Below are 21,723 nucleotides of genomic sequence, written 5' to 3'. Positions count from 1 at the left end.
CCAACAGAACCAGTAGAGTATTGCCAACTAAACAAAATCTTTGGTTAAAATAGTACTTTCTAGAAATTTCAAAAAAGCTTATTACTTATTCCAACGAAATGCTGACATTTCTTGGGCAATGTAACTAGACTTCCGAAGCCTTGGGATCTGTGTTAAGATCACTGCTTTGTTATCATGTGGATTTTTTTTTTTTTTTTGAAATTTGAAAGCCAAAAGACAGCGCTTTGGTGTTTTCAAATTATCCCCAACGTAGGGCCTTGATGTCACAATTGTGCTATTATCACAGTGGCGACAAGAGCTGATTTGGGCTTCTCGGACTGGAACATGGTAGGTCTTCAGTTGCTTCTCAAATTCCAAAGGAAAGGGGTCAGAATAAGAGAATGTTCTATTAGATCTTTGGAGACACAGGAGAGATGAAGCCAGGCTGTCCGAGCATGGCTTCATAGAGCTACTTTGGGGCCACTTTGTTGTAGATATGAACATCATTTGTAGTTTGCACACCCACACATTTCATGGCATTTGCTGCGTCCAGCGTGCGCAAGGGCTTCAGACCCTGGAGTCGTATGGGTATTCCTCCAGATTCCGGAATCATTGCTGTTTTTCACAGGCTAACTCTCTAGCACTCCCTGATGGTAGCAGCGGCCAGTTCACGTAGAGCATGGGACATTCGAAAGCACTGGGGTTCTGTCGCCACTGTCCTTGCCAAAGAACATGAAATCCAAATGGCTTCGAGGAGAAAGACCAGGGCGGCTTTTGCAGAAAGTGCTGTCAGTGTGGAATGCTGTGAGTGACATGGAAAGTGCATCCCCCGTCCTAATTAACTTAGCTCATGATCTGACATTAGGTTTCCTGGACGCTTATTTGGAAATCGTTGCACATTTTTACTGTATAAAATCTTAGGACGCTGGGACAGGGCGGACTTCCCAGTATCACTGGGCCAGTTCTGGCGGGCAACAGATGATAAGAATGAGGCTCAGAGCCGGGAAATGACCTTCCCCAAGGTTCTGCAGCAAATGAGTGGCTAAAATGAGATTAGGATGCAGACAGAGCCCATGGCTTTCTGTGCACTTATGGCATTACAGAGGCATTACGGTCAATGGCACGTCCTGTGTCCTTCAGGCCTTGGGTGACACGATAACCATCGGACCTATCCAAGGTGTCAAGCTGCATGTCTGCCCAGGAGTGTCCTTGCTCCTGCTCTCTGGTTGCAACGTTCCTTTATCAACAGTCCTCAGCTGAGTCTTCTGACCTTCTCTCCATCCCTCCCCTCCCCTCCAAAATACACTTTCTGTTTTACAGCTTCATACTGTTCCTCATTAGGACCATGTTCACTGGCCAGCATTTCCCCATCCCCTGCAGTGATTACTTCTCCCTCATTCTTATGCAAATGATTGTGCTGGACCTAAATATCAGATGACCTGAAAGCTTCACCTCCCGTGGGATATGGAGGAAGAAATGGCTTTTGTTGACAGAGAAGCTCCATGGGCTCATGGGAGTTCTGTTCATGAATGAATGATCATGTGTGGCAATTCCTACCATGTGTCAGTCCCTAGTCTAGGAGTTGAAGGTACATATGTCAATGGTAATAGAGATTTAAAGGAAAAATAAAGACAGTGACTAGGGTTGGGGGGAGGTTGGTGGTGAAGTGAGGTGAAATCCTATTTTGGACTGTGTGGTTAGGTTGGGCTCCACTGAAAAATTAACCCTGAACAGAGGCCTAGAGAAAAACCATGTAGATGTATTAGAGGAAAGCATTCTTGGTAGAAGGACTAGCAAGTGCAAAGGTCCTGTGGCAGAACGACATGTGGTAAGTTCAAAAACGAAAAGGTGAGGAGGCAGAGGTGGCTGAAGCCGAGTGAAGGAGGGGAGGTTGTAGGAGATGGACCTCATTGAGATACCATCATAAAGTTACTTGTGGACTATAATAAGGGTTTTTTACCTTACTCCAGGTAAAATAGAACACTGCTAAAAGAATCTAAGCAGAGTGACACGATGCAACTTTAAAACATCATTACAGGGGCACCTGGGTGGCTCAGTGGGTTAAGCCTCTGCCTTCGGCTCAGGTCATGATCTCAGGGTCCTGGGATTGAGCCCCGCATCGGGCTCTCTGCTCAGCAGGGAGTCTGCTTCCCTCTCTCTCTGCCTGCCTCTCTGCCTACTTGTGCTCTCTATCTGTCAAATAAATAATTAAAAAAAATCTTAAAAAAAAAAAATCATTACAACTGCCAGACGGGCAATTAACCAAGTGATTGCGAGCTGGCAAGAGCAGAGCTGGGAAATCTGTTTAAGGGGTGACTCTGATACTCTGGGGAAGAGGTGATGGCTTGTGGCTTGGTCTCGCACTGGTGATGACGGGTGTGAGAAGCAATTGGATTCACGGTACATCTTCAAAGTATAGCTGATGGGATTTGTTAGCTTGGTTATGGGGTATGAGAGAAGGAGAGAAGTCTAGGATAACACCAGCCTTTTCGGACTGAGCATCTGGACTGAGCATCTGAATTGTCCCTGGCTCAGTTGGGGAAGACTGGAGCAGGGCCGGTGTAATGTTGGGTGTGTTCAGTTTCAGCTGTTTATTAGAGTCAAGACATCAATTAGATCTGTGAGTTGGGAGTTCAAACGAGAGGATCAAAGCAACATACGAATTTGGAAGTCGTCAGCCTCCATCCCTAAGATGGTATGGAAAACCCTCACAGATATCCCTAACCGCACAGGAAAGTGGAATTCTTCATCATGGCCTGGAGGACAGAACTAAGAACAGTTGTTGGAACTAGAAAAAGAACAAGAGTACTAGTGAGTTATGGCAGCTGCCGTTCATGCATCTGGCTGCTTACCTATGGTTGTCTCATTATTTCCAACAGCCACCCTTGAAGAGGTTGAAATAATCTCTGTTTTACTCATATCTAAACTCTGACTCAGGGGGGTTATAAATGTCATTAAGCAACATTGATTAAGACCACCCAGCTCATACGCTGGCCGAGCTGGGATTCAACCCAACTCCGTGTTGCCATTGCCATGCAGAGCATCAATCAGGAAGCAGATCACAGATCAGCTGAAGGAGTTCAAGGACGGCTGCGTCTGCCGACAGGGCGCATGATGTAAAGCAAGGGGGGTGAGGTGCAATTTGAAAAAAAGCATCAGAGATGAGACACAAGACAGAGTCAAGCTCTAAATGCCGGCTACAGTTTAAAGCAAAGACATTACCAGGAGGCGCTTGTTGATTTCCTTTCCAAGTCCCAGAGGTCAAAGGACAACTCCCACCCTCCCGGAGGCAGGTGTGCGTTGCACACTGGCCATCGGCAGACACCCCGCCCTGCTGTCCTCTAGGGTAGGCCAGGCCACAGGCAAATCAGTGCTGTGGACTCCATCTAAGAGAGGAGGATCTGACTTGTCCAAGGTCTGAAGCTAACACATGGTACCGTAGAGATCTGAACTGAGCTCTCCAGACCCCCAAGCTCCTGCCTGCTGCACTGTAAGACTTAGAAGGGAAAGGAGAGAAGAGGCTGGGATCTTGAGAGCACCATCAGCCAAGTATCCCTGGCATGCAGTTCCCGAGATGGCCAGCAGAGGGGGCCACGCGCCCGGGTTTCTCCAGCCCACTGCCCGAAGCCATGTTGAATGAGCAAATGTCTGCAGCAGACTATGAGATCTAAATGTCTCCTTGGCAGGAAATCCTCGAGGAGCACTGCGGGGTTGTGCAAACAGCCTTACAATGTCCGCTTGTGTGTGTGCACTCGGCTTCGCCTGCGTCGCCCACAATGCTCTGTTTTTTTTGGATAATGGGGCTCTGTGGACCCATACGCCTTGTCATGCAAAGGGAGGGACCTGTATTTGTCATAAATGGGCTCTTGTGTGATTAATAGCCAGGCAGTGAGCGTGCAGCAGCCGTGCGGCACCCGGCTTCACGTCCTCATGGAGGCGGTGATCCGAGTGGGCTTTCTTCTTGCCCAGAAACAGCAGCGCGGTATTTATTGCTAAAAGGGAAATGACTTGTTTGCATTGTGGCTGCAGTTTCTGCTCTGCACGACAGGAGGTGCAGGAAACGAGTATCTCTTGTCAGGGGCCGACTGCAGGCCAGGCCGGATACCCGCCTCCAGTTACCTAATCCAACTAATGGGCATTACCTTCATTTCCTCAATAGCAACCTGGCAAAGGAAGTGTTGTGATTTGCATTTTACAGATGAGGAACACTCTGATTCAGAAAGAGTAGAAGGACTTGCCCAAGGTGTCTAGAACACATGGCATTCCCACGAAATGTGTGTGGCCCATGATCCACACATGTGAAGATGCCTGCCTTGTCCTATACACTTGTGCCTATACACTGAAATCGGTGATTGTAAAGCAGATGAGGAATTTCCACTCCAGGCTTCGGTGTGTTTATAGTACCTGAAAAAAAAAAAAAAAAAAGTGGGTTTGTGGATGTGTGCATTTCCCCGAGAAGGCTGACTTGCATCAGATTCTTGAAGTCATCTGCAATCATAAAACAAAAGAGGCAGGCACCCAGAGATATTTCTATTTTGGGAAATGCTTCTTTTTCTCTGACCTCTTCCTTGTACCCATGACTATTTTCTCCGTTGCGTGGATTCCCAGCTGACATCTCAGTGCTGTTCCTATGCCGTGACTGCTCGTCTCATTCTTCTGATCCATGTCAGCAGACCTAAGGGAAGGGGGCTGTGTGCCGTGTGGGACCTGAGTTTGGTGCCCCGTGGGGGGAGGAGGGAGGATGGATTGAAATGGGTAACATTGTGAGAATGAAGAAGACCTAGTCCTTGAAAGAACTCACAGCAGGAAGGGTGGCTTATTCAGCCTGGGAGTCAGGTAGGAGGTTTCTGGGAGGACATGCTATTTGATTTGGATCTTGAAAGACAGACAGAACATCTGCAGGCAGAAGCGAGGGGAAGGGCATTCCAGGCAAAGGGAATAACAAGCAAAGGGGGGAAAAAAAAAACCAAAAAGGAGGCCAGAGCTGTTGGCACTGTCCATATTCTGGTGCGACCGAAGTACATAGCATTCAAAGAGCTGAAACTTGAAAGGGAACTCTGGGTCAGATGTTATGGCCCTCAGTAGCGTGTTTAAAAAAAATTGTACTCCTCTTAATTTGACAGCCAGCTTGGAAAGCACGGATGCTTAAACGCACCTTCCTTCCCCCCAGCTAACCCCACGTCCCACGCAGCCATGGAGTCTGTCTCAGGAAGCACCTGGCTTGGATGCCATGTCTCCCGGTGCTCAGCAAACCCTCCCTACTCACCTATCCCGTCCCTGCCTAGGCCGATGGTCCTCGTCACTTGCTTGGGGGTTCAAGCCAGGGATTTATTTGGAAATGTTAGTTTAGGGACACCTGGGTGGCTCAGTTGAACATTTGCTTTCGGCTCAGGTCATGATCCCGGGTCCTGGGATCGAGTCCCGCAGAGGGTTCCTTCCTCAGTGGGGAGCCTGCTTCTCTCTCTGCCTGCCCTGTGCTTGTGAGCACTCTTTCCCTCTCTCTCTCTCTCTCTGATGAATAAATAAATTTTTAAAAATCATTTAAAAATGTTGATTTGGTCTGCTAGGGACAATACTTTGAAATCAAGCCAATGGCTGCCTTCAGAAACTGGAAACCAAAGCAGAACCACTCCTGTCTGTGAGATTTCAAGGGAGGTTTTCAGGCCCTTCTCCGCCCTTCATGCTTGAGATGGCATGGGGCATGACAACCTCCCTTGGCCTCAAATTCTTCAGGTTTTTAGTATGCCAAATGGCTTTTGTTGGTCTTTTTGACACTTACCTAATTTCTTACATTCCAGCCACCCCGCCCCAAATAAATTTGATCTGGGAAGTAATACCCCTAATGCTTTGACGTGCCAATTCCAAATCTCCTTTGGTATACAAGATGGGCCCCCATTTAAGAAAACTCGACATCTGAAAATCTAGACTTACACATGAAGTCAACCCACAGCCCTGGGGTGGGCGGGATTCTCCAGGCGGCTTTCACTTCCCAGAAGAATTTCTTCCAATAGTGCCCCCCGTCCGTGTCAACCTGCTAGGACATACTTCACCCGCTGACAGCGACCTGGGGAGGCAGAGAAACTTCAAGCACAAATGTGGTGGGACACAGCTGCCCATGGAATGAAAACCAGGCAGAGACAAGGGGAAATCCTTTTTTTTTTAAATGTTGTATTATAAGGTAACAGACATGGAAAAGATTTAACCCACCAGCATCCATTTTGCATGTGGCGTTTCCTGTGACACGCTCAGAGACGAGTCCGTGATCTGAGGTGCTTGGGGTATCTCGTGCCGCATTAGTGGGGTGCGGGGATGGGGGTGGGGATGGTGACTGGAGATGATAAGGAGATACTGTGGCGAGCAGGAGGCATGGAGGGGGGCGGATCTCGGGGAGATGTGAAAGTGACGTGGACAGTCTGAGATAGAGAATGGATCTGGGGAGTGTAGTGGGTACAGAAATCTCAGATGACACTTGGGTTCCCGGCTCATACCATTGGTTGAATGATGATGCCTTTCGCTGAATAAGGGAAGGGAGGAATATTTGCGGCAGATAGTAAAACCCAAACCTGAATCGCTGTGCTTTCAGGAAATTCACTTAGATTTTCGGGCCTGGAGGTTAGGAGGAAGGGCGAGTTTGGGGCTAGGGTTTGAGAAGTCTTCGGAAATCATTCAGGCAAAAATTGAGAGTTGGGAGGGTGTCCCCTGGGAGGGCGGGAAAGGTGTGAAGAGTGACAGCTGGAGACGGACATGTAAAGGTTAGATGCAGGAGGTAGAAACTTAAGAAGGAACACTGAGGGAGGGGAGAGGAGCAGAGCCCGGGGAGCAGAGTCAGGGAGGTGGGTTTGACCCAGAGTGCGTCCAGCGACCTCTCAGTAGCTCGTTCCAGGGAGGAAGGAGGGCTGGTTGCTTGTTGAGCTACTTACCCGAGAGGGAATTCTGGAAAAAGGGGATTTATAATCCAAGAGGACGGACAGTGTTTAAATCACTGATGGTCTGGAACAGTCCCAATTTTAAGTCACGTCTTGGTGTTTCCTTTCGGTTTCTAAACTGAGGCCATCACAGAGAAGTCCAAGAAATTAACCACCAGACAAAAGACGTTTCCAAGATTAGCAGTTAGGTCCTCAGGCTGCTGGCTCCGCAAGGGGTCACTTTCCTTTTGAAATTAGGCAGAACTGGCCTGGGTGGGCCGAGACTTTGCCTCCTCGGTCAGGGGCAGGTTGACCAACCAGTTTGCTCATAACCGTGTTCTTGATTTCACAGGTAGAAGGGAACAAATTCACTAACGACTTCCCAGGGGTGGGCTGGTCCCAGCAAAGCCCGGTCGGACTGTTTCCATTTTCATGAACATCTGAAATTGGGAGACATGTTGACTTTCACTCCTTAAAAAAGAATTGGGGGGCGCCTGGGTGGCTCAGTGGATTAAGCCGCTGCCTTCGGCTCGGGTCATGATCTCAGGGTCCTGGGATCGAGCCCCGCATCGGGCTCTCTGCTCCGCGGGGAGCCTGCTTCCTCCTCTCTCTGCCTGCCTCTCTGCCTACTTGTGATCTCTCTCTCTGTCAAATAAATAAATAAAAATCTTTAAAAAAAAAAAAAGAATTGGATTTTGCCCTCGTTTCTTGGAGGCTTTTTGCTGCTTTAATATTGATGTTTATGGGGAAATTAGCTATGATGAGGTTAATAGTTTATTTTAGAAAACTGAGCTCAGATATTGAAAGGGCTATTTTAAACCTGCACTTAATCGTTCTGTTCCATAATGGGGTCTCTCTCTCTCTATATATATATATATATATATATTTTTTTTTTTTTGAGAATTCCCACGGATTGTCTTATGACTGGACTCTAGCAGTTTGAATTCCATGGGGAATGCCAAGCCCTTTTGAGGGACACCATGGTATTAATGATCGATGAGAATATTCAAGGCATATTCCCATTTGAGTACCATTCCTTTAGTGTTAAAACGTTTTGAAAACACATTTTAGCCATTAACTCATTTTTATTGTCAGATGAAAGTGCTTTAATAGACTCACTCTCCTCCGGTTTTCCTCCTTCATCTCAGAATGAACTCATCTGTTGGATTCTTGGCAACCCATTCGGCAACAACACAACAGACAGCCTTATGACTCCGTTATACAAGTGGCAGATGGGGAAGGGAAGTCCAACTCAGCCCAGCTATCTAAAATCACTAACCTGGTCTAGCAGAGTCCAGCTCCTGGAATTTATAAGCTGAGCTATTTCATGCCATTGGTGCATATCCCCCTCTCCCCCCAGCAAAACAGGTGCTTATTTTGTTTCAGCAATGTATCTTTATTTTAGTCGAGAGGTATTTTTTTTTCAGGTTGAAAGGTAGATTGTCTTACTAGCCCTCCTAAATTCACAGATAGTCCCAGAAACAGTCAAAAAGTTGGAGATGGCCTGCTCTTCTCCATTTTGCTGGGCAAATCTTGGAGCACTGTTGTAGTTAGAGGGTCAGACTTTGGATAAAGGCTAGTAGCAGGATCCAGGGAGAGGCACTGGTCTGAGAGCAGAGATTTTTGAATTTCATAAACCAGTAAAATTTCCAAATAAGCTTTGGGGATTTAGGATGTAACTCTCACCATTGCTTTGTAAAATAAATAAAAACACTGCTACATACAAATGTTTGAATAGCTTTAGTTTTCAGCAAGGCTCATGACATAGCCTTTATTTTTCTTATTTTGCTTTAGACTAATTGATGCTTTGGAACCACTGGGCAGAGCAGTTAAGGATGGCTTACTATGTTTCCGTGTCAACTGTGGGCCAGGAACTGTGCTAAGGGCAGGGGATACAGTAAGGTATAAAACAGCCCTGCCCAAGACCTGACCTTGAGAGAGGTAAGGGAGAAAGCCTGCAGTCAGGGTCCAGGCGGATACGCACTGTGACATAGCAGCGCAGCATGGTGGGTGAGCAGAGAGGCAGAGCTCACTCGGGGGAGGGGATTTTGTTTTACCAGAGTGGAGTCAAAGAGTAAGGAGGAGTCAGGGAGCTCCTTCTGCACACCCTGGTTTCCAAACTCATACTTCAAAGGGAATTCCAGGGAGGCATTTGCCAAAAGTAGTGCTTACAGGTCATGTGGAATTGGATTCCAGATCTGCTCTGCTACTGTGGGCTTGAGCAAGTTTCTAAATCTCTAAGATTCTTTCTTTATCTTTGAAATTGAGAGAATAACTGTTCCTACCTCACATGGTTGTTGTAAAAATTAAGATGTGCTAATACATGAGAAGCTCTCATCACTATAGCCTGCAAAGCATTAAAAAATATTAGATGTCATGATAATTGGAAGCAAAAGGAGAAGCATGTGCAAGGGCCCTGAGGCAATAAAGAGCAGGGCTCCTTTAGAGAAGCACAGGGTGTGGGGAGAATGTAGGGTCCCTGGAGAGAGCGGAAGACAGGGGACAGAGGCGATGAGCAGAGGCCAGAGGCCTGGTTCTTCTGTGCCCAGTGCATGTATCTGGTTGCGTTATATCCTGCAGGCACTGGGGAGCAGTGGAAAAGAAAGTAACATAATCAATTGTGCTTACAGAGAGGGCGCTGCCAGTCATATGGAGATGAATGGCAGGGTAACAAGACGAGTAAGGAAGGTCAGTTTGGGGGTTGTTTGCTGGATGCAGACAAGTTCTGCTGCATGTCAGAATTAGGATAATCTCTGGGCCCAGAGAAGTGTGCACAAGTGTGTGAACCATCCATGAGGATGTCCTTGTTAGGTCGCCAATTAGCACGTTCTGATGAGACCTTACAAACTTGCTGCAGAAACCCTCCATTGGCAACAGTACATCGCACTGTACTTTTTACATCTTAAAGAACGGATTAGGTGTCCCGTTGACTTCCTGTGTTGGCAGATGGAGCATGGGATGGAGAGGCAGGATATCTCTGTGCTGGTCCCTTCTTTGGCCCTAATGTATTTTGGGTCCTTGAGCAAGTGCTTTTTTGTAAAAATAGGAGCTATAAAAAGATGATCCCAGTTCTATTATAGAACGTACTGTGATGACATTTGGGTGATCAGAAAGTCCAGAATCTACCCAGAGACTTAGGGAAGGACACTTACTATACCTGACCCATGAGTTCTGGTCAGTAAAATGGGTCCAATCATACCTTTTCTACATTTGACACGTGCTGGTTGTTGAGGGTGATTGTGGCCAGACACCTCTTTGACAAAGATGTGATATTATATAAATATATGTCATTGTTGTATTCGTGACTGGTCTGTGGCTTGTATGCTATGTTGCAAAAAAATGTTAGGATGGACCGGGCTTCTTATCCTGCAAAATACTGAGTTATAGATAAAGAACCAAAGTCTTTGATTTCTTAAAATCTTTGCACCAGGGGCAGGGATGCCAAGTATTATAGATTCTGGAAGACATTGGCTCATTCCATGTATTAACAAAACCTGTCCCTTCTGATAGAGGCATTGGGTATTAAGGTCTTAAACCTTAAGGAAAATATATTAGAAGGTAAAATCCTGTGGGGTTACTGTTTTATCTATTTTTTTTCTTCATGTTCTGTTCTTTATGGATAAAGGTGGTCTTGGCTTTGGAATTCTCCTTTCAAATAGCCATCGCTCCTAAAGAAATCTCCTGAGCACCTATTCTCTAATCAAGGACATTGGCGTTGAAATTCTGGCGGATGCAGGAAAAGGTCAGCATTCCCGGTAATGCCGCACCCTGGGCCTGCATCCTTTGTTGACTCACTTAGAGTAGACAGGTTAATTTCCTCACAAACGATGACCAAGTTGTTTAAGACAGAGTTCGGATTTGTTTTATTCGGTTTTACACTGGGAATACAGCTAATGCTGTTACTCAATTGTTCCTTCCATACAGTGCAGAGCTCCAAATTTTATATACATATAAATATATATATATGTGTAGCTATATATATATATATATATATATATATATATATATTTATATTTGCGTGTGTGTGTGTGTATGTATGCCCTTTAATTTTCTCCTCTCTTTTGGAACTGGAAATGTTAGCAGAGAACTGTTTTTTAAGAGTCGCTGTGTTCTACTGAGCAGGCTTAGAGCTAACTCCGTGGAAGTGGTTTTATGCCCGGAACCAAGAAAGTAGTCATAGAAAATACCACGTGCACATCCCAAATTGTCACCCCTGGGAGATGAGGGCCTCCCTTGGCAGGGACGTGCGGGGCGTCTCCACAGGCACTATTAACACTCCTACAGTGACTAGAGAAACACCCTCCTTCTAGACTACTTAGAGAAAAAAATGCGAAAGGACCTGTTTCAAAATTATATAGCAGTAAAAGAACCTTGAGGGATAATCCCTCTGTATTTGGAAGACTTGACGAGTCACCCAGCTTGTGCCCTTTGCTCTTTTCTCATCCCTAAATCCCTCCCCTCCCCACCAAGCCCAGCTGGGAGGGCTGCCCTCGGCCGATCCAGATGTATAGAGTGCTTCACGCTCTCGTCAGCTTTTCTGGGAGACTCCACCCGCCGTGGTTTTCACCTCCCTCCCTATCTATGGCATTAAGCAGTGCTCATGTGGAGAGGCTACTTTGGAATGGAACAAAAACGGTGGCTCTTTTTCCAAGAAAAGAGAGCGCATGCGTGTGATAACAGGCTAGCTTGCGTGCAGTTTCCCAGCTCATGAACTCCCAAAGTCCCCAGACCACCTAGGGTCTGGAGCTCCAGGTCTCCTCCTGTGGGGAAAAGAGCATAGACTTATGCTCACAGTCTCTCAATGACAAATGTGACTCTATCTTTTATTCTCCTCCAATGCTCAGAAAGATGCTCTAACCACACGAACCTCTTTTTCCTCCAGTAAACATGAAGATAGTTATAGCGAGCTCAAGGGTTGCTGTGAGTTTTGAGTGACTGAAATGTGTGGAAGCTCAAGCGTAGCGCCAGGCACACAGTAGGCACTCAATAAAAAGTGATGTTCTGGTCCCTCTCGTGTATGGTATCATAATAATAGGCTCTAATCCCCCTGACTGGTTCTCAGTATGTGCCAAGTATATTCTGTGACTTTCACATTCGTTTAACATTTCTGAGCACTTATCATTTATCAGAAATGTGTTATATGTTTCCTGGGTAGATCACATTCTTAAGCCTGTTGCCATCTTCCTAAATAGAATATGCCTCCCTGAGTGCTGAGGCCATGACTTCTGCCCCTGCATACCCCACCTCTGTGCCCTGAGTAGTCGGGGTGTTCAACAAGTAATTGACGGGTTCCCTCCAGTAATTATCATAGGTTTTTTTTGTTTTGTTTTGTTTTTAATTTCAAAAGCAAAGGCAGAGGAGCAGAGAGAAACTTTCCACCAAACTACTATCAGATTCCTTTGTCTTGGGATAGGAGCTTGCTTTTGCTTTTTCCTTTTATTTAGATAGGTCACTGTCGTCAAGAGAATCAGTGCTGAAGAAGGTCAGCACTGAAAAGAACCAAGTCTCCTGGGACTAGTGGGCAATAATCATAACTTCCTCTTCTTTAGATTGCTGACAAATCTGGACGTTAGTCCTTCGGCAGTTCATTCCTTTTCAGTGGAGATGTTTCACGAGTCACTTTGGTAGGGTTTTCTTCATTAAATATTTGTGTTTTCCTTGGACTTTATGCTATGTTTATGAAATGGCACACAATCATTTGGTTAAAATTTGAAGTTTTCAATGACAATTCTAACGTTTACTAAAAGAGTGACCTAGTTGTTCCTGTTTTCAAAAGCATTTGTATATGCTTGGAATTCTTGTGTTGGAAATGGCTGATAATGTACACAAACTTATCTGAAGACCTCAGCCTCTGCTTATTACAAACTCGCATAAACACTGTTCTTCTGAAAATTTGGGTTTTTTTTATTTTTATTTATTTTTATTTTTTTTAAAGATTTTTTATTTATTCATTTGACAGAGAGAGAGATCACAAGTAGGCAGAGAGGCAGGCAGAGAGAGAGGAAGGGAAGCAGGCTCCCTGCGGAGCAGAGAGCCCGATGCGGGGCTCGATCCCAGGACCCTGAGATCATGACCTGAGCCGAAGGCAGCGGCTTAATCCACTGAGCCACCCAGGCACCCCTTGGTTTTTTTTTAAATAAGGATTTATATTTTTTCAATCAGCTTCTATATTTAATTTTCATAATCCTCAATTTTCTTAACCTTAGAAAATATATCTTTCTCCTAAGTATATTTTGAAGATAAAATAAGAAAAATATATCTAAACATACATTGTTTGGCCCATAGAAAAATATCTTTCCGTGTCAACTATGAATGCCTTTAGATACTTATTAACCTGATGATAATGAAAGTGATTTGCATAAAGAAACATGGACCAAACATGAAAGATCTAGAGAAAAGGGACTTAGGTTGTGAGTCAGGGAATATTATACTTCTTTGATTCCCTGAATATCTTAAACTGAGCTGTAATGCTGAATCATTGTAGTGATATTTGCATGGCATTCTACAGTATGCACAATCATTTCACACCTGTTTCATTTAGTCCTTGCGAGATGTTATTATATGATTATTTTGTAAGATGAGGAACCCAAGACTCACAATTGAAATGAATCGCTCCAGAATAGTGGGAGAATTGGATGGTGCTTTCTATTTGTGCAGCTCTTTCAAAATTTTCTGGGTGATCTCCTTCATCTACTACTTACGGTGTCCATCTTTTGAGAACACCCGTGGGCCATATTGTTATTTTGACCTACTCTGTGCTTTAAATTCTCAAGACCATGTCTTAATCTTTTTCGGTGGATCCTAGTTTATAATGGTGTGAGAAAAGAGATCCAGCCAATAGCTAAAGTCAACATGCCAAGAACCCAGTAGACTTTTGCTTTGGTAAAGAAGGGGTAGCCCTGGAAAATCCAGCCATGGAAGAAGACTGGTGCCTCTAAGAGCAAAGGGCCATCCAGAGTGGTAACTGATGGCAAGAGAATTACCTTCCAACACTACCCTCCAAAAGCAAGAGACCTCCCAAGTAAAAGAGTCAGAGAGTGTCTTTCAAAGACTCACCCCTTCCTAAGTTCTTATCCAACTGGTATACCTTTCCTTTCTCTTCTTCTGATAGCCAAGACCATGTCCTCTTCCCTTGCTGCACCCCTACCAGACTCTTCCCGCAGAAATAAATTCAGATCTCACAACCCTGATGCGCACACTGTAGCTAGAGCAAGCCCAGGAAGGCCTCACTTTAAAACGATCTCTGAAGATGCCAAAGGAGCTGTGTGTGTGTGTGTGTGTGTGTAAAGTAAGCCTATAGCTCACAGTACAGACAACACACTCTTCTGAGTAAGAAGCATGCTTTATACATTATTACTTGATCTCTTTTATGCCTGGAGTCCCAGTTACCATCCTCCTTTGTGACTTCTATTTCTAGTAAAGTATTTTAGTACTTCAGCTTCTACATTTTTGGCTATACTTCCCTCCTTCACATTGGTTCTCCTCCCCCTCGTGCATTACTGGGGAGGCCTTTCCTATTCCTGGAAATTTACTTATAGAAACTGCCAGGAATCATCATCAGAATCATCATCCCCATTTTAAGGCACTCAGGTTAAAATCCTCCTAGGAGAAGCAGAGCACTTGCTGGGTTTCTGTATTCATTCTGATAGAAGCTCCCGCACCATAGAGGAGAATGACAAGTAACTGGCGTTCCTTGGGACAGACCCAAATGCAACGTGGAAACCAGAGTTCCCGCTTTCTCAAGCACAGCCCCAAACTGCCTGCCAAGCAGCTCTGCCCCCCATTCAGCTGTGAAACCACTTCTGTGCCCCCGGCAGCTCGGAGCCTTGGCTCCTCCTCAGATACGAATGACGTCTCTGTGTACTCTTAGGTACAGGAGATTTCTCTTTGTCTCAGCTGCCTCTTAGCGATGATCAATTTTTCCTTTTTTTCTTTTTAATAAAAAAAAGCAAAACTCTACTTCTTCAGCATAACCCATTTGTTTTTATTTTCTGGACACCATATCTTGAAAAGGACCATTTTTTCTCCTTCACTTTGGCCAGCAGAAATTCGCTTTGGCCAGGTTGAAATCGAACACTCACCTCCGGTGACCGTGAAGACCTTGCGGTCCAGATGTCCCATAATTCACGTGCTCCTTGCCGCTCTACCTTCGTCTTCCAATTCTGTTTTTATTTTTCTCTTCTCCCCACTCTTGCTATGGATCTGCATTCTCTACTAGCGTATAATAATGTATCTTATGTTCTTGTATTGAACAAGATAAAATATTTTTAAGAATCTTCATATGAATGAATGAAAGTATTGCACTAGGAATGTGCTGCATAAAGATGTATTTTCTATGCACTGAAGAGCTATTTGCAAAGATTGCAGAGTCACTGCCAGCAGGATATGGTTGGGGCAGTGGTGGAAACCCCATGGTTGAGGGTCCCTTCCAAGGGGATCCCAGGTCACCTCAGTGACCGTCTATGTGATGTTTAACTCACTTTGCAGACCTGAAACCAGAATACACTGCCATGAGTTCTTGCTGACCTTAGAGAGGAGCAAGACGCATCAAACCTTTCTGTACTTATTCAAAGAGTGTGTCTGGAAACGCAGGTTCCATGGGACTGGACTTGACCCCTGAGGCTACATAATGTCCCACAGTCATCGTTCCAGACAGTTCCTTTTGGGAGTATGAAACATCTAGAATAATGGGAGTTCCTTAATTGACCACAGTTGATGTTAGAATCATGTTGCAAAATGTTTGACCGTATCAGCCAGCTAGCTGAAATGACCTTTTGAACAGACAGAATTCTGTAGCCGACTGATATTTGAGTGTGTTCCTTTCAGTCTGTTACCAATTTTAAAGGCTTGACATATTTCCCACCCAGGTAGTCTGACAGTAAAATCACGCACAAGACAGAATTTTAGGAGGGAGCTAAATCCATTCAGGTCTCTTGCGACACATTAATAGTGCTAAACCAGGAAAAATCAAGAATATTTAACTTCCATTAAGGCATTTTATGTGAAAGTTGGGACCGCTGCTAAACAGTAGAATCATCTTCCTACCAGAAATGTCTCTGGGTCTGAATTGGAATTGTTCATTAAGCTGGATACAGATTCTTTCTTAGAGACTCAGGAGGGTTTGTGAATGTTGTCCAGTGGCAGGAATGGACTACACCAGTTCTGAGCTTTAATTTGGCAAAATCTACCTCATACAGAGCTTTGCTTGAAAAATATCTTAAATAGAAATGTGCGTAAAGGCATGGAAAATGACAGAAAGAATAGGGAAGTTTCTTTTGGAAGAGGGAAGCATGGTGTTTGCTTCCCACTGCACAAGGGCAGGTGTGTATGTGTGTGCACACACGTGGGTGTGCATGCCCAGATGCATCAAGATGGCAGAGGTCTAAGACATATCTTGGCCAACCATCTGCCCAACATATCATTCATTTCTATATTTTTGCAGGCTGCTAGAGTACTTAAACACCACAAGTTACAGGAAACTCACTTTTTCACGGCAAATCCCTCACTACTCAGACAACAGGAATGGTTATTTATTTATTTTTTTTTTTATGACATGAGTGAAGATCTTCTTCAGTTATTTCTTCAGTGACCCTGGCTCTCTTCCCTAGAACTGCATATAACCTATTAACCCATCTTCCATAGGATAACCCGAAGTATCCGAAGGCTGTTATAATTATGATAACGATGATGCTGGCAGTTGTCATCATCATTATCCATACTAGTAGTACTTCACCCTTCTTGAGTACTTCCTGTAAATGATGTGCAAAGCATTTTATAATTGGATCTCATTAATTCTCAGGACTTGATGAAATAGATACATTTCAAAAATTCATTTTACAGATGAAAAGACTGAGATTTGGAGAGATTAAGAGGCTTGTCCTGGCTAACAGAGGTAGCAGAACACAGAACTAGGATGGAAATTGGGCTTCCCAAGCTCCTTTTTAGTTTATTAGTGGTCTATTCCATGGATGATGTGTGCAAGTGTTTTCTCAGCAGAGGATTATGAGGACTCAAATATTGCCTTCTGCATCCAAGGGAACTTCTGGCTACATACTGTCTCACACAAAGCACTCTGCTCCTCCCATCTTTCTTACAGTGGTGTATTTTTAGGAATTCCTGTATCAGCATAAACACTGTCTGAAGCCCCGTGCACAGAAAACTGCAGCCCTGCGGTTTTCTTTTACTGGTCCAGTGATTTTTCAGGTTGATCCTTTACAAACTGAGGGGTCTGTGTCAGGAGTTAGAGAAATGCCTTCCAAAGAGCACAGTGCCCAGCATCAAATGGCACTCCACGAATATGTGCCGAATGAATGAATGGACCAGAGGCCTCCTGAAGAAGATAATTTAATGTCTGAAGCTGAGAGCAGTAGAAATTTTGCCAATAACCTAAACATAACTATGTTTTCCCTATTCTTTTTTTTATGGGAATGCCAATATATATCAAATCTGTATTTCTCTGTTGGTTTGATCCACTTAGGCAATTACACTGTAATTTTATTGAAAATAAGTTTTTTGATTAATAGCAACACTTTTTCATGTTTGCACTTCATGAAGTAGCCAATCTTGTTACCACTGAAATGTCAAATTATGAGTTTCTTCTTTTTTTTAAGATTTTATTTATTTTTCAGAGAGAGAGAGGGAAGGTGAGCAGGGATAAGAATAGGAAGGGTGGAGAATCAGATTCCCCACCAAGCAAGAAGCCCAATGTAGACTTGATCCGAGGACTCTGGGATCATGGCCTGAGCCCAAGGCAGACACCCAACCAACTGAGCTGCCCAGGCGTCCCAAAAAATCAGACTTTCTGACTTGCCAGGAAGTTGAACTTCTGGGAAATCTGGCTTCCTGTACAGACCATAAGGGGTCCCTGGGGCTCTCAATCTGTGTTTTCTAAACTCTTTTCCTCAGAAATTTTAAGAAACTTTCCTTCCTGGACAGATATTTTATTTTATTTTTTTTTAAGATTTTTTATTTATTTGACAGAGAAATCACAAGTAGGCAGAGAGGCAGGCAGAGAGAGAGGAGGAAGCAGGCTCCCCACGGAGCAGAGAGCCCGATGCGGGGCTCGATCCCAGGACCCTGAGATCATGACCTGAGCTGAAGGCAGCAGCTTAATCCACTGAGCCACCCAGGCGCCCCTGGACAGATATTTTAATAATGCCTTCTTTGTGCTTGTCCATTAACATGGTATGTTCCCACATCGGTGAAAAGGAAACAAAGCAACACTAAAGTATTAACTGTAAAGATTCAGGGAACTGGTGAAGGGGAGAAGTAAACAATGTAGAATATACCTAAGCTTTGTCTCCTATAACTAAAATACCTGATTTTTAGAATAGCATGTTCTTTGGTTAATTGTCATTACAGGGAATAATATGTAAAACACAAGTGTATTCTCCAGAGACAGCTTGTGACATTCTTCTCACTGTCATACTTTATATGGCTTAGGCCCGATAACCCTAATTTTTAGAGAGCCAAAACCTCAGAGTTATTTATCTGTCCCTGATTCAAGAAGAAGTTGCTAAGTTATTAGTCATTGCTTGGTATGGAGATGCTTTATATCTGGTCTTCAGATGCAACTTCGTGGGGGTCCAGTGTGATTTATGCAAGGTAATAAAATAGGTCCAACCCTTTAAAAAGTCCTTTTTTTTTCCTTAGAAGAAGGACAAGAAGGAGAAGAGAAAAAAAAGAAGTCTGTTTTTCATCCTGCTAATGGTATTTGGTTTTGTGTTGCTTCTTCTAGGTTTGCTGGGATGGGAAACCTGCTCAAAGTCCTTACCAGGGAAATTGAAAATTATCCACACTTTTTCCTGGATTTTGAAAGTAAGTTCCAAAAATTAAATGAGAACTTGTTTGCTTTCTTTATAGCTTGTTGATAGAGAAGTTATAACATAAAGATTTTATGTGATACTTAAATCCAAATGTCACTATGCATTTCTTTCTGGGTCTTCAAAGATTATTTCATTTCTTTCTTTTCCCATTTTTTTAAAAAATCTCATAGAAAATCTTTTTAATGTATCCATGGTTTTCTTTGATTATAGAACCAGTTACTTTCATCAGCTAGCATCTATCATCATCATGTATTTTTCTTGATAAATCTTATGAAACACTATATCATATTCTAAAGAAAAATAGCACATGTAGTAACTTACAGAGATTAATATAAAACAAATATCACTAGATGTGAAAAAATCATCAAAACTAGAAAATAGGCATATAGATTATTTATTTCTGAGTCATTACTGTCTGTTGTTTATGTTATTTGATTATCTAAAACTATATAAAACTTTTGAGATATACTCCTTTTGTCTGAAGGTTATGTTTCTTTTATCAAAAATTTTATTTTTTTCTAAGGTGAAATGGCTGTGAATTATGACTGAGGAAACATTGTTTTTTTTTCTTATCTTGTTTATTTTCTTGATTGAATATATTTCCACATGAGTGACACATTCATGTTTTATCAACTAAGCTTATGTTTCCACCTTCACTTTACTTTCCCCTTTTCCTAAATTGCAATTCCACAATAGCAAGCACATTAAATGTCCTTTTTGTCAGTATTCACCATTTGTTGCAAACTTTAACCTGCATTAAGCTTTAATTTTTCAAGTATTTATGTATACTAAAAAATAAGTTAGAATTTCCTTACACATAGATTAAACTTGCAAACAGAGATTTTCTGGGTAAATGCTAGAAGACCCTTCAATGATACAGTTAAGCAAAAGGTGACTGCTCCCTAGAAATGTCTTTTCAGAATCTTTAGTAAGTGTAAGAGAGCTCCTTAAAAATGAAAAGTGACCCTGAAGCTCACATGTTCTAAAAAAATATTTCATATTCTAGATTATATTCAATGAAGGATATTTCACTTCTAACTCAACTCATTTTCTGCTGCTGCCATTTGGTTGGATTTGGTTGGGTTGGGTTGGATTGGGTTGGATGGGTTGGGTGGGTTGGCTGGATTTGTTAAGTGTTATAGTTGGGATCAATACCAGATTGATACGACACATTGAAAGAATGTTTTGTTTGTTTGTTTTTTCCTGGTGTAACTTTAGCAAACACATATCTTCATTGCTGTTGCTCTTGTTGTTAATGAAGATTCATTAATAACTTTAAAGAATTTTACGAGATAAATGACCTATTATCTCATCTCCCTAATATTACTATCTGCATGTTTAGTTGATTCCTTCCACTTGTCACATGCATGTTACACTGTTGTGTCCAGGATGTACAAGGTCCAAAACAGTGGTGAAGGTGAAAAGGTATTTTACCTTCACCCAAAATGTGTGGGGAGGAGCATATAAACCCCTAGGGGAGCTAAATGCCTGCACTTTTCCTGAAGCTCTAAATGCCACATGCGCCCGTACATCCTGTTCACAAATGCCTGCTACGTTCAGTGGCCCCCATTTGTCTATTTAACTGTTCTTGCATTCGTGGTTTTCTTGCTTTTACAAAGAGTAATATTGAGTTCTTTGTCAAGTCTAATTTGAAAAGTCTTCCAAGTGAGAAAATCACAGTCTATAGGGACTTAAAGCAGTGGTTTTCAACGGGTGTTCTCTAGAGGACCAGCCTTCTGGGGTTATCCCCCTGGGGGTCCCTGGCCCACTGCTGTTGCAGAGGATCTGTTGCTGTTCCTCTCTCCTAAGACCAAGCACTCTGATCTGCTCGGTCTTGTACTTTGGATAGTTTCTTAATTTTTTTTGTTTGTTTGTTTTTAAAAAGGTCATTGTGGCTAAAAAGGACATTTAAATATCTTGAATTTTGATGACGTTCTTTATGGTACCAAAAACTCTATTTGTAGATCTGCCATAGTATCTTCAGCAAGGTTCCTTGTGGACTGGATTCTCATACCTGGGGGCTCATTAGGACTAGAGCAGTAGTATCTAAGGAAAACAAACAAACAAACAAAAAACTAGAAATTTACTAAAAAATGTATGGGAACTTTTTATTTCCCTGTCAATCCTGAGGAGAAGGTTAACATTATTTCACTGAGACTAAGAAAAGATAAATAGCTGGGCTGATGTCACATAGGGAATGAGTAAGGACCTGGGATGGAGCACAGGTCTCTGGCTCTCCTCCTCAAGAGCCCATCACAAGCAGCCTCTGAGAAGTATGACAGCCATCATCCTGTTCCTGAGTAGAGAGCTTCTCCATCATCTATGAACTATAACATCTCATGGAAAAAATACATTTTTCTTGATCCTGAAAATCCTCTTTCCTAAAGGTGATTTTCCAAAAAGGACGGTGATGGACCAGAGGGTAGCAAAGGTGGGCTGTGGCCATGATTTCTCTGTAGGCTGTAGATATCCACTCAGCACAACAGTGGTATGTGCAATATGGTTACGAACATCCACGTAAGCCAGGCAACATCAGGGAGACAGAGCTAAATAATGTCTGTCATTGGAATGTCAGGCTAGTGTGCAGGATAATAGAGGCACATTTTTCAAGACATGATAAAAATAAAGGGGCTTAAGACCACTCTGTAGTCTGGGGAGTAAAGGGAAGAAAGAGCATGCATTTAGTTTTGGGAAACGGAAGACAACAGAAGGAATTGTAGAAGTCTTTTAGCAAAAGGTGGCCTTTGGAGTGGGCTTTAAAGAATGGGTGATTTTTCTACAAGCGTATAGGGACAGGAGTTTTCCAACAGTGGAAGTAGGTAGGGGTAGAATAGGAAGGCATGTTTGAAGAAAGGCAAGAGGCCCAATTTAGACAGAGCAGCTCATGCTCACTAAAAGGAAGTATGGGCAGAAATGGAGGGCTGGCTCGGGTTAGACCACAGCGGTTGCAGAAGCTCAGGGCTAAGTGCTCCATAATTGGGGTTCGCCTTCAAAAAGAATAGCTGAACTCCCTG

The 21,723-nt window shown here is 43.3% G+C and overlaps 1 protein-coding gene across 4 annotated transcripts in view; it reads left to right on the top strand.

Annotated features, from left to right (window-relative positions):
* Positions 1-21,723, top strand: part of CYRIA (CYFIP related Rac1 interactor A) — a 106,039-nt gene that overhangs the window by 58,786 nt on the left and 25,530 nt on the right. For 3 of the 4 annotated variants that reach the window (XM_045979522.1, XM_045979518.1, XM_045979519.1), the window contains one exon: positions 18,622-18,701. In XM_045979522.1, coding sequence (XP_045835478.1) covers positions 18,632-18,701 — 70 coding nt within the window. In that variant the 5' untranslated portion in view covers positions 18,622-18,631. Of the gene's footprint in view, positions 1-10,509; positions 10,627-18,621; positions 18,702-21,723 lie in introns of all 4 variants that reach the window. The other variant, XM_045979521.1, reaches the window with a different exon arrangement.

The sequence above is a fragment of the Meles meles genome, chromosome 15 (genome assembly GCF_922984935.1).
Source record: "Meles meles chromosome 15, mMelMel3.1 paternal haplotype, whole genome shotgun sequence".
NCBI lineage: Eukaryota > Metazoa > Chordata > Mammalia > Carnivora > Mustelidae > Meles > Meles meles.
This window is presented reverse-complemented; position numbering and strand designations above follow the sequence as displayed.